Here is a 14005-nt window from a genome sequence, read left to right as displayed (position 1 = left end):
CAGCAACCGACCCAACTCACTAGAACTGTGTCCATACCTTTCAGCAGAGTTCCAAACCTTAAAGAGATGGGGGCACAGATAATGTACACTTTGTGTTCTATCCTGTACTGTGTCAGACACTTTCCACCAAATAAATAGATTACATTTACACTAGCCTGTGCATTATGGCTTTTGAGTGCAACATCATCTTTGGAGGTTTTGAAGACAGTCTAAAAACTGTTAGATAATGAATAACTTAAAGCACAGTTAAAGTCATTTACACTGTATTTTCAGGAGAGTTTGGCCAGGCTACAGCGATCATTTGCCCGGAAGTGGGAGTTTATTTTTATGCAAGCTGAAGCACAAGCAAAGTAAGTTCCTTTGAAGTTTTATTGCTGGATTTGTCTGTGACTGATTTTGGAAGCACTACAATTAACATTGTTTGTCTTAAATATATGGCAACATTGACAGAGTGGACAAGAAAAGAGACAAGATAGAAAGGAAAATCCTTGATAGCCAGGAGCGAGCATTTTGGGATGTACACAGACCGGTGGTAAGTAAACATATGGAACTTCTGTTGATTGTAAGAATTTCAAAGGATAAACATGGAAATCCATGCAAAGCTGTGATTTGGGAGCAGGAGAGAGGGGCATCTGTTTTGTTTTGGGAGGACAGATCTGGTGGTGGCATGTGGTCTATTCACATTTTTTCCACTCAAGCATCACAGATATGCCCAGGTTCAGTGCTGTTTTCTGGATATGGAGATATGGTGTGGCTGGATTTTTTAAATCAGAAAAATGTATTTGATTCAGCTATTGTCAACTCAAAGCATTCAAAACTGATGAGACAGGACTCCAGAAATCACAAGACTGGCTTAAAAATAATGTGATTTTTTTAATTTACATTTCTTGTTCTTTCTGTTTGATTTCTGAGCCTTTAGGGTGCACTTGGGTCACATTTCCAAGCTTTTCTCCACAACCATGAAGGATTTTTTAAAAAATGGAACTTGAAATTGTCGTGTAATCAGTTGATTTTTGGGTGCTGGGGCTTGAAGAAAAATCACCAAATATCACAGAACTTGCAATAAAATCGTGAGTGCTGGCAACATTGTATTTGGACCATTGCAGCATATGTAGAGAACAAAAAGTTCTCTCCTTCCTTTGCACATGAGGAGAAGCCTAACATCAATGCCAGTTAAATAGCATACAGAGTGCATCTTGCACTGCTATCTATAGAAGGACATTGACAGGATAAAAATCCTACTTACAAAAATAGAAAGTTCTTAATTGTTAATAGAATTTTCAATTACTACAACTGTAGGCATTTTAAAAATACAACTAGCATTCCACTGATTACTCTTAGACAGTAAAATTAGGGTGGTAGCAGTGGTAGAGGAGTTGGAGAGGGTGCTATGAAGAATTTTCAAGGAGAATGAATGAGCTTGGAGAAGCACCAAACTCAAGTTTGATTTATTTGTTTGAGAGAGGGTGTGGTGAGATTAGGGGAAAGACAATTTAAAATAAATGTTAAGTGGAGAAAAACATGGAAACTGTTACAGTTGAGGAGCATAACATAGGATAGCATAGGAGCAGTATTTCCACCAACTGTGGAGAAGTAAGAAGGAAGGATAGAAAGATACTTGGTATTTGCTGTCCATAGCAATGAGCTAAAGAACAGAAAAATGTATAGCGCTATTCAGAGAAAGGTGATTCTGTTTCATGGACCATTTTAATAAAAATTAGTTTTGTTTACATTTGGAATGAAAACCAAACATTTCAAAATTCTCCAAAAAAGGAAATGGAGCCCTGGTTCGGGGGTGATCCCCCAGAAGCAGACCCTGAGAGCCCCTTCTGCTGAACACCTGCAAACCTGAGAGCTTTGGAACCAGTACGCCCAGGGCTCCCGGCTCCTCATCAGACTGCTTGCTGAGCTGTAAATGAGTCAGGAGCCTGGGAATGGAGGGACCCTAGCGAAGCAGGAAAGCTTCCAGGGTCTAAGCTCCCCATCAGCTGGGCTGCCAAAGAGTCAGGAGCTGGACAGATGAGCTAGTAGAAAGCCAGGCAGGAGGGATTTCATCACAAGTTCACTGAAATTGAATATTTTCCATGAAAATAACTATTATGATCTATCAGCCTTCCATCAGGGAATTTCTGAGAAGCTCTAAAAGATTAGGAGCAACTCTACAGGCTCAGGTAATCTTGCTATCTAAGAGAGACTTTTGCACTAGATTCTGAAATGGATGTAAAGATTTTGGAGACTGGCAAAGATGTGTCCTATTTCCAGATCTGGGTTGGGGGAAGAGTCACTGTAGTTAGAAAAGTAAAGATATAAAGAGACAATAAAGGAATAAATTACAGGAGCCAGGATGAGAGCAAACAAAGTGTGATAAAAGCTTGGCCTTAATCATCGTCAAATGTGCCTGTGTGAGATTATGTTTCTAATTTGACTAGACAGACCTAGGTGTATGGGCTGCAAAAGGATTTTGGGTCTAAATCAGAAATCTAAGTTCCTGACTGTCAAGATAGCATGACATTTGAGGAGAAGATGGAGAGGGAAGCATTGAAGATTTGGTTAAAATGGCTTTTCTTTCCAATGAGTAGGATAGTAGTTTTGGATACTCTGAGTTGAATTCAGTCCTATCAGACTCAGAAGTAGGTAAGTTTGATAGAGAGAGAAAATGAAGACATGGTTGAAATCGTGAAGGTGATACAGATTTGTGTGTACAAGGGCTGGTAAAAAAATTCTTTGAAAAATGGCTTTTCGACTAAAAAGAAAATTTGCACAGGCAAGTCAATGAAAAGCTGTAAACCAAAACCTGAACATTTCTAGGTCTAGATTAGAACGTTTGGTTAATCATTAAAAAAATACGTTTTTTTGGTTTAGTTTTTGAAAAATGAAAGAGTTTTACCCAAAATTACAAATTATTACTGAGAACAGTTTTTGAAAACCATAAAATATTTCAGTTTATGGTTTGAAAAAAGGAAAACATTTTGTAGGGTATTTTGAATAAAACAATTCCCGTCACTCTGTAATTTTTTTATGAAAAAACAATTGGCTTTTTTCAGCTAGCAACTAGAAATCATATCCACATATGATTTCAGAAAATAGATGGCCAGAGATGATGATGATTTAGAAAAGAGGAAGAAGTCAAGATGTGGATCCAGGGAGATATTGTAGTGGTGGAATGTAGAAGTGGGATTCACACATAAGCATAGTTGAATAAGAGTGAAACCAGGAGAACAAAGTTCCAGAAATGGAACTGTATCAGGTGATCAAAAATAATGTCATAGCTGATCATATCAATTACAGCACTAAGATGAAGAAAAGTGATCCAGAGTCTGCTGGGGAAAGATCATTTGATTTGCCACATAAAGGTCAAATAATGTCTCCAGCTCATGGTGGAACTCTGTGAGAGGTGTGTGCTCAGACCAAGGGGAGCACTCTGTAACCTACAGAAGGCTGTGCTATATTGTGTATAGAAGGTTGACTGGAAATGATTAAGGCAATTATTTTTGGTGTGGTGATTAGATACTGTAGATGTCTTTTTCCAAGGTTTTGCTTAGAAAATGATGAAACCTGATTGATGTTTCAAAGAAAGTGTCTTTAGTGGAGGATTTTTTTTCAAACTGGGTTGTTTGTGCTTACATTTGTTATTTAGAGAGAAAGAGAATGTCTTTGATATTGCACTGCTTGGTTTCCATTTTAACATTCAGTCTAGTGCAGTGGTTTTCAACCTGTGCTCTGCAGACCCCAGGGCTCCGCATACTATGTCTAAAATTTCCAAAGGGGTCTGCACCTTCATTTGAAACACTTTAGGGGTTCATTTGAAATGAAAAAAAGGCTGAAAACCACTGATCTATTGTAATACTTTTATTATATAAAATTATTTTCAGGCATAATCTGTCTCATTTCCATATTTTCCAGTTATTGTGTTGTATTGCTAGCTGTTGTACCTAGTAACAGCCCCCTCTTTTTCCACGTGTTCCCCAGAAACAGTACCACCAACTTCTACAACTTCTACAAATATTGGACTAAAGAATCCACAAAGAATTGGTCAGAAAGATTAGCACATTAGTCAACTGGGTTTATAAATCAAGCTATACTCAGGGAGGTCAGTTCTTTTCAAGGCAAAATAAATTAAGAGGTTATTCTTGTTTGAAAAGAAAATATCAAACTTCTGATTAATGTTTTTATAAAAGAATGCATAACCTTCCCGAATCATTATCTCAGTTAAAATCCATAATCTTACAGCTTGTTTAAATTGCGCAAACAGGTATTAAAACAGTAAATCCCCTGATATGTTCTCCAACCCACTACAGAACAGTATTTCCTGTGCTTGCTGTGAGATTAACTCTTTTAGGTAATGATCAAGGACAATTGACACATAGCTAACTTGCTGCCATAAACCCTTCAATGAATGCACTTTACTTGCTAGGTTTCAAATGAATCTCATTCAAATGCAAAGTCTTGCTGGACAGTACTTAGTATTCAAATTCATTTATCAGTGTCCTGATATAGGGGGAAATAATCTCTTGCTGTTTAAAATAATCTATAAATCTTTAAATGAAAGCAAATTATTTTCAGAAAACCATGTTGATCCCGGCGTCTTCGAGAGACATTGTCCCTCTAACATTGCCTTTTTGTCATGAAGAAAGGCAATGTGCCCAGAGTATGTGTAATTGTTAACTGTAGCACCTTCGGTGGTGGCAGATGTGGAAGGGGTGTTGAAATTATCCATGGTGCAAAAATCAGCAACATGATCTTTTTTCCTCAGGATTTCCATCAAATCTGACCTTTCATAGGATTGGATTTTGGTAACAGTCCAATACGATGGAAATTTCTCTTTTTAAAGTAGCTGCCACCTCCCCTCAATTTTCCTCCATATTTAAATTTGCTGCAAGCTTCCATTTTATGTTTAACCCTGTTTTAAGTTAAACTATAAAAATAAAACCCTAATGAAGTGTGGCATTCCATTATCCCATCCTCAACAACTGACGTACTAAGTAGAGTTACCATCTCACTAGAGTTTAGCAGGAGAGTCTTAGGTATTTTTATGTATCAGTACCCTGTCCTTCAAGGTCATCTTATAGGACATTACAAAATGCTGAGTTTAATTTGGGGGGGGAGGGGGGAAGGGAATACCTCTTTGAACACTACAAATCCCATACGATTTTTTAGCCATAAAATATTTTTCTAACATGTTATTTATTTTAAAAGGTTTCAAACAATTTAAATGAAGCAAATATAAATCATGCCATCCAGCCCTCTGAGTGATTCCTCAGCCTACTAGTTCATGTCCTATATGCACATATGTGTATATGACCATAGGTAACGCACCTGTCCATTAGGCAGCTAGCACTCCCAAAGCTGCAGTTGGTATAGTCTCCTAAATTGCATCATGGGTAATGAAACAAAGCTTTGTAAAAGATGTTATTCTGGGCATACAGTTAGTGTTTATGGCACGTGCATACATCTACAACATTCTTGTGACAATTCTGTTCAAGATAGAAACAGGTGCACATAGTGTGTCTTTTAAACTTTATAGTTAACCCGTTGTGTAATATCTTTACAATCAATGTGATAACTGTCCGCTGGTAGGTTTACAGTATTATAGCATGGCTATTAAATGGGATTTCTCCCTTACAAAAAGAAGTGCAACCCCATGGACATTTAATGTTCAAGTGAAAATTTAGGATGATTCAAAAATGGGAAGCTATGGAATCTATAGGAACGGTAGATAATTACAGAAACTTACGGGATGTCAACTGTTTTGTAAGAGTCAGTTCAAACAGCAAGTAAGCCAAGTAGAGTAATAAATATGAAAATTCTGTGGAATATCGCCCTGTGTAAAATTCTAGTGCAGATGCGTCACGTTTTGTGGTCCTATATCAGTTTAGTAGTTCCAGGGTTTTTGTGTGGGTTTTCTTTGTTTTTTCCCCCCTGCTTATCAGTAATATTGTCTCAAAGATTCTTGCATAATGCAGAAGGCAGATTTAATAATGCTGATCAGATTAAGGCAACAAGCCACTAAACTCCCTGTTATCCTGCTAGAATGGCAGTTGGGGCAGACTTCCTTGTTGTAGAAAGTTATCCTTCTATTGAAGAGACAGGCCTGTGCATAAAATAGTTCACTTTGGATCCTAATCAGTAAAATTGAATATGTCTGGTTTCTGAGTCATGTGCCAGCATTGCCAATATCTTAATATTAACGATCACAAAGCTCAGATAAATATAGAATAACACAGTATGCATAAATGTATGTGTATTTGGTGTCCAAAATCAAATTTCTGCCAACCAATCAGATTACCAGTAGTTACTATAAATCTAAAGCAAACTACCTTCAACCAGTGCTAGCCTGAAAATAAAATAAATTAGCTTTCAAAAAAAGTATGTCCATCTCCTGCTTCCAGTGCAGTAGTGGATTCTCTAGTGCTTTTCCCAATCTAGTTTTAAATAATGAAAGACTTAAAGTTCAGTCATGTTTTCAGGTAGCTGCTGTCTATTTGGCCGATGATTAGTATTACTAATCATAATTTTATAAAGCATAATTTTGACTGGCCACAAAAGCTCTCAAGAGACTGTTCACCTCCATAAAATCAAATTCAGTATTTTAAAATATCATTCTCTTCAAGTGCAAGCACATGTACACAATAGGGTTATCCTTTAAACCAGTCAGACTGCAGCAAGTTAATGGTACAATGAGCAAACATTTACATACACTAATTAAACATACAGCATTTGTTTGTCAAGAATCTCTTTTTAAGCTGCTTGAGTGCATTTAGAAATTGTTATGGATCAAATAAATGTGAAATCAATATAATCCGACACTGCCTCATGATCAGTGTTTGTAGTTTGGTGAATAAACATCTTTAACTCAACATTTATGTAGAAACAAGGGAGCAACCTTCCTTTGCAACTTTTTGTTGTCCTCACATTATCTCTCTTCCATTTGCTTTAAAAAGTTTTTCAACACAAAAATCCTGATTCCAAAGAAAGTAAAGGAAGTTTTGCCATTGATATCCATGGGAGCAGGGATGGAATCACAGATTGTAGCAAAATATATGTCTATTATTTTAAAAGCACCAGAAAATATGATTTGCAAATATACAATAACAAAATGTGCATCCCCTTCTGGTGTAAGCACCCAGTGAATTCTTTTGGCAGTATTTGATAAAATCTGTGTATTCCAACTATATTTTACTTCATATATAATAACTGTTGTATTCATTGTTTAGTGGATTTGGGTACCCGCTTTTCAACTCAGAATTGGGCACCCAAATCCCTTAGGTGCATTTGAAAATCTCAGCCTCTTATTCCTAAAAGGTTCTGAGCAGTGGCTCATGGAGTCAAAGCTATGGGTGTGTGTATGTGTGTATATATATATGTTTAAGATAGGACCTGAAAGAAGCAGAATAACAAGCCTTATTGCAATTATCCCATATAAGAAACGTCTCTCTACTGCAGCTAAAATTCTTCTTTGTGTAATGTCCATTTGGGTGCCCCCCTTCAGGTGCACATGCATCTTTGATCAGAGATTTTTGGTAGCCATGCTCATTTGTCCCACACATGAACTCTAGGCATCCTTATGCCCTGTACCAAGGACATACAGAGCCACACATGCAAACCACCCTCAGTTCTTTCTCATATGCCTCAGCTTGCATGGTTTCTTGCATGGCTTCTTCTAAGAATAACTTATTCCAGCCTTAGCCTTAGTTTAATTTAGTTAGTCTAGTTTAATTTCAGTTTAGTTGTTAGGTTTTTTTTTTAAATTATTCATTATTAAGGGGGTCTCTAATGTAATAAAAAGACACACTTCTCCCTTACCCCCTCCTTTTTTTGAGGGGTTCTCCCCTTGTGAGTTCTTCCCTAGGGTATGCCTGGATCCCGGGGGTTCAAACATTGCATCACATGCCAGAAATCTATTCCCCACTACTATTACCTGTGTCTTTCTACTATCTGGGGTCCCTCCCCTGGAGAGGTAGCCTCAGTGCAAGAGGATGCCACAACGTCATCTGGAAGGAGGGTCCCGACTATGGGATCATTTCCCTTCACTCCATCTTGATGTTCTTCTTCCTTGAGACTTCCATCCTTCTTAACAGTGCAGGGGTTGTCAGACTGGGGGTTGGACCACTTTACTGTGTCCCTTAAAATGTCATCTATGAACCTCTCTGTCTTCCTTAGCTCTTCCAGTTTTGCCACTCTGGTCTCAAGAGCCCACAACTGGTCTCTAAGGCCAGATCATACGTGCTGCATTCAGTGAAATAAGCTGGATACCCACCACTCTGCTACTGGACTTCTGCCTGCATTTTTTACTCTTGCAGGGGGGTTGTTCATTTGTTCTTTGTTTTTTTTTTTTGTGGGGGAGGGCTTCCACGTGTGGGGGTGAGGGAGTTAGTGGCCTACGTTTAGAGTATGTCAGTTAGGTGTATCTGGCTCTCACACTCCCTATCATAACTCCCTCGCAAAACTCCCCTGTTTGCTGCTCCTATTCCTTAGCTCCTCTAGTTGCTCAGGAGCTGGCTTCTTAAACTCCTGTTCTTCCTGAGTTAGCGCTGTCCCCTTGTCAAGGAATCCAAAAGAGATTATGGATAAAAGGATATCCAGATAGAGTCTTGTCAATTTAGAGTCAATTTAGCCTAGCAAGCCACTTGGCTCATCACACAGCTCCCGCAACAGACCATGCTATGAACTTCAAACAGGCAGATAGCAAACAAGCACACAACAAACAAACAAACTAACAGACAACAAGCTCATCCCAAGGATCATGTAGTTGCACCTCCTTCACCTGCAGAACACCCATGTTTGCTGCTTCTGTTCACAATATATCGCTTTGAAGAAATAAGGGTGTAAAAATACAGAGATTTAATAAGTGGCCTATAAGTTGTCTTCGGAAGTATCTTTGCTTTGATCTGTCGTGGTCCTTGCAGATTAAGGATAACCCAAACTTCTCTGAGGTCTTTTTGAAATTTAAGATATAAATGGGAATGAAACTGGAAAATCCAGTTGGACTACTCTGCATGTTGTGACACTAAGCACCCCTGTATTCACACCCCACACACTGTTGTAATACTCTTTGTACAAAATATGTATGATATCATTTTAAAACTAATGACTCACTAGTTATTAATATTCTTGCATGGTGTAGGTACGTGATGGCTATTAATAGTTATGGATATATGCTAGAATTTTGACTGAAGTGTGTCAGGCAGGGGACTGGTAAACAGGTCTGCACTAGACAAAGGAATGTGTTTTCCCCAACTGGGAGTTACTTACAAAGTGCTCTAAAAGACAACAAGAATACACATTCATAGTGCATAAACAGACTCATCAGGCTAACCAGGGGTGGAGGCAAATCTCACTCTAACAAGTCAGGGAGAAGACAGCATGGCATCTACACCCAGCAGGAAAGAGAAGCTCAGTCTGGGTTTTACTTCTTAATGAATACATTGCAAAGGCTTACTGGTCTATAAAGACAGGAGGGCTGACCCTCAAGTGATAAGCAATTGAATCAACTAATTGTATACAATAATACTGTATTATAAAAGTATATAGAGTAAAGTCTGTGACATGCTGGTGATTAATATCATTGTGAATTATATGTATTAACACTATGTAAGGAATAATGGATACTCATTGGCTGTATAGTCTGCCCAGTTAGGAGGGACTGTCACAGCTATCTACCTGTCTCCTATGTAAATTAAGTGTGGTGGAATCAGAAACGATGGAAGTCCCATTTACACAGATATCATACAGGGGGATGGGAAGCCCACAGAAAAGCCATTTTTGGTATCCATCACTAGACAGACACAAGGGAACAGAGCTCTTGAAAGCTGAGAAAGATGGGTCCTTCAAACAAGTGGGTGTTGAAGTCTCTGGGAGGTGAATATAGATGAGAAACCTGCTTAAGCAAAGCTTGTACCTTGCCAGCTTAAGTTGTATATGCATGTTTTCATTTTTATTTGCTTGTAACCCTTTCTAACTTTATTTTCTTTTACTTGGCATCATTCAAGCTATGTCCTATTGTTAATACATGTGTGTTATTTTTACTATAAATCAACTCAGTGCAGTGTTTAAATGGAAGGGTGTATTTACCCCAGTTAAGTTAATAAGCTGGTGGGTTTTGTGTATTTAGAGGAACAAATGGACCTTAAAATTTCTTTGAACAGTCCAGGAGAGGGCTGGACATTACAGAACACACAGTTTTGGGAAAATTCAGGACTGGGAGTCACCTTGCTGATTGTAACCAAGGCTGGTGGAAGCCAGAGCAGGGCTATGGGCAGGCTGCTGGGGTCAGAACTGCTGTATCAGGGCTGGCTAATACACAGACACTCAGGGTGTAGCTGCATGTTTGTAGAGTGGCTGTGAGTATCCCAGGCTGGGAAGTACAACAGCAAAGTATTGTGAGGCACCCAGGGTTGCAAGGGCACGTGGTGGCACAACCCCTCACTGGTCTGGATTGCACCTTGATTCGAACCTCATCACGCATGCTGCCATAGAGACGCAGATTTGAGTGGAATCTCAGGATCTGCTGTTTGTTATTTAAATGGGTCTAAGGTGTATCATTCAGAGGCCACATTTATGCCCTACAGAGGAGATCACTGATGGCTCAGGAGATGGTCAGAGGGTAAAATTTAAAAGAACAACAATACATCTGATCAGAAGCTGGTCTTAAATAGCATATAAGCCTTGAGTTCTGGGCATGTGAAAGAGTCTAATGGCGTGGACACATAAACCTACCATAATATCTAGAAATTCCCACGTCATGCCCAAAATATTTCAGTAGCCATTTTAATTCTCACTTCATTCAACTAAAATGTTCTCTTTCTATATTTGCTTCTCAATGGAATCATAGTCCAGGTGGGACCTAACAAAAACACCTTATCTGAATGTCCCTTAACTCGGAGGAAGTTTGAATCTGTTTCTAAACATTAAGGCTTAGATATCAGCCCATTTTTAGTTACAGAATAATGTGACATACCAAAATATCCACCCACACCACACTTCATAGAGAATCCCCATGCAGCATGCAGTGTTACCTAAGCATTTTCACTGGAGAATCATGAAAGCTCAAATATCAATTTACTTCTGTTTCAAGATTTTAAAAAATGTGTCTTATATTACTCAGGCAAGAATTAACGTTATGCAGACCAAGATCTCCTGAGACCCATGAATCATTTGAATCGCTGAAGTGATGGCATTGTAAAACTAAAACAGAGTGGGTTGCAATTTTTCATACAAGCTGGTCCCATGCTTCCTGAGTCATCTATTAATTAATGATCTGAAGGTAAAAGCTTAAAAGGACACCATTCCTGATGCTTAGAAACCAGGTGTCAGTTCAAAGCCAGGTGGGGGATCAGCTGAGTCAAATATTTGTTTGTTCTAGGGAGGTATCTGTGCCAATAGTGTGTGCTCAAAAGCTGGGGGGATATAATAGAGAATTATCTATAAGATGTCCATATGCATTCTGAAAAGAGTAGTGGAGAGACAGAAAACTTAGTGATGATGTCTCCCACTTCACTTATGTCATTCATTAATGTTGACTCTTGACACTTACTAAAAGATTAAGACTTTACTGTATATCAAATTCGTCTGACATTTATCATCTGTCACAAGATAATAACAGCTATAAATCATCTGAGAGCCCCGAGGTTGGTAAACTTATTAACTTACAGTAACACGCTTGTCTGTAGTGGAAGGGGAGAGGACTTTTTTTCACTTTGCAACTTATCATCTGTGCTTTAAAAGGTTGTGCTGGGTTCACCTTATGACAATTTCTGTTCCATTTCTCACTCAAGCATTTCTGCTCATTTACTTGTGGTCTTGTGAGTATAGATGACATTAATGTTGTCAAGAGTAGTCTCTATATTACTCATAAGGACCCTGGCCTGAACATGAAATTATGATTGGCCTCTGCACTGGCTTGCCACTAGAGATTTCAGTATTTCCACTCAGCGACTGGATGCCTTCCCAGCCTGGGTTCAACCCTTCTCCCCTCAGTTCAGGTCTTACTTCCATTTTTTTTCAGTGTCTCTTTGGGTGGGGAGGCAGAGGAGAGCCATGATGATGTCACTCCCCTGCCTTCTATAGCTCTGGTGTATGGCGGGAACCCTTTGTCTCCCAGTGGGAGAACACTGGCATTCCAAGGGGTGAGTCCAGTACCAGGTGGCTCAGACCCATGTCTCTCTGCAGAACTGTGACAGCCATTACTCTTGGGCTGTCAGGAGAATCCACAGGAAGACTAAGCTCTTTCACAGTCCATTGTCTCTGCAAATGGCCCATTACTGATATGTTTTCGTGAAAATTCCAGGGATGGTGCTGTTAGGCAAGGCTAGGATGCCTTATCCCTCAGAGGTGTTTTTTATTGGAATGATATGATAATGCAGCTCCATACAGTCTACCAGCAAGCATCAGGAACTTAAACAGTAGTATCCAGTAGCAGGGCCGGCCCTAGACCAAATGGCACCCAGGTGAGGAGCATCTTTGGTGTGTGTCGTTCCCCCCCCCCCCCGCAAAATTATTACCTTCTTTTGTATTGAATTTGTAGCCCATTTCACAGCTTTGATGTATGATTTAGATGCATGATTTATCCGTGTCTCATAGGACAATACATTTCCCTTTTGTTGCTCACAGCGAAAACAGCACCCTGTGCCTGGTACCCCCCAAACCTGGCACCCAAGGTGATCTCCTTGGTCACCTGCCCCTAAATCTGGCCCTGCCGATTAGTACTAGTGCTTAGTCATCCATCCTTGCCTCTGTCCAGTTTCTTAATAACATACTCATGTCTTTGAAGTTTGCAGTGCTTAGCCTTCCCAATTGGTATAGGATAATTTATTCAAGTACATGATGTACTACCAATTTTTTCTGTGTCACATCTAGCTGAAATTGTTACTAACCTCTGAAGGCTTTAAATATATATTTTTAAAAAATACTGGCTTAGTCAGCATGAGGAATTCATAGTAAATGCCATGTCTAAGCTATTAATAATATCCTCCCACCTACAATGGGCCAAATTTATGTCTTGCAGTGTTTGAACTCCTTCGACTTTAGTGGAGTTGCAGACATTTTTTTCCAGTGAATTTTCCCTGGTATGAGTGATAAATCCTTGGCTCCAAGTCTCTCATCATCAATATCATGCCATACACACTCTGAGATAAGGAAAATGTTAAATGATAGATAGAAAGGGGCTAAGTTTGATTTTAAATATCTGACAGAAACTTGGCAAAAGTACTTCAAGACATATCAAGGGCAAATTATGTTCTCAGTTATATTCTTCCACTCCCAATGGTATTAACAGGGTTGCTAGAGTTTTACTGAGGGAAGAATTTGCCCCATACGGTATCCAAGCTCTACAGGAAATAAATATAGTGCTTAATCATATAGACTAGGTTTCAAATCTTCCAGGAAATCTTTTGGAAACTCTTTAAAATATTAGTGTACAATTTACATACTATACACTAAATAGAAACCTTGCAGCATAACTCTATTGAAAAACTTGTCTCTAGCAAAAGTAGGGTGGTCCTGTAAAAAGGCACCATAAAAGAAAAGCAGCTAGTGTTAATTATAGCTCAAAACATAGTTATTATGTTAAGGAGGCACATGATTAAGAGCAAATTTTTGTCCATAAAGGTGCCAAGTATCAGAGGGGTAGCTGTGTTAGTCTGTACCCAACCAGACAGTCTCTACATAAAAGAATAAATGGACATAAATCAGACATCAGAAATGGTAACATACAAAAGCCAGTAGGAGAATACTTTAATCTCCCTGCACATTAAATAACGGATTTAAAAAGTAGCCATACTTCAACAAAAAAACTTCAAAAACAGACTTCAAAGAGAAACTACAGAGCTACAATTCATTTGCAAACTTAACACCATTAATTTGGGCTTGAATAGGGACTGGGAGCCCCTCTGCAGCTCCCATTGGCCGGGAATGGGGAACTGCGGCCAATGGGAGCTTTGGGGGGGATACCCACAGGCGAGGGCAGCGCATGGAGCCCTCTGTCCCTCCTCCGTCAGGGGCCTCAGGG

At 39.1% G+C, this 14005-nt stretch overlaps 1 protein-coding gene across 16 annotated transcripts in view; it reads left to right on the top strand.

Moving 5' to 3' along the window:
• Window positions 1-14005, top strand: part of RGS7 (regulator of G protein signaling 7) — a 428859-nt gene that overhangs the window by 365518 nt on the left and 49336 nt on the right. For all 16 annotated transcript variants that reach the window (XR_012158163.1, XR_012158164.1, XM_073338225.1 and 13 more), the window contains exons 8-9: window positions 274-350; window positions 451-532. Coding sequence is in view for 14 of the 16 variants with exons in the window: in XM_073338225.1 (XP_073194326.1) it covers window positions 274-350; window positions 451-532 (159 nt within the window). In the remaining 2 variants the exon portion in view is untranslated. The remainder of the gene's footprint in view (window positions 1-273; window positions 351-450; window positions 533-14005) is intronic.

Source organism: Lepidochelys kempii, chromosome 3 (assembly GCF_965140265.1).
Source record: "Lepidochelys kempii isolate rLepKem1 chromosome 3, rLepKem1.hap2, whole genome shotgun sequence".
NCBI lineage: Eukaryota > Metazoa > Chordata > Testudines > Cheloniidae > Lepidochelys > Lepidochelys kempii.
The sequence above is the reverse complement of the archived record's forward strand: the minus strand, read 5'-3'. Positions and strand labels throughout refer to the sequence as shown.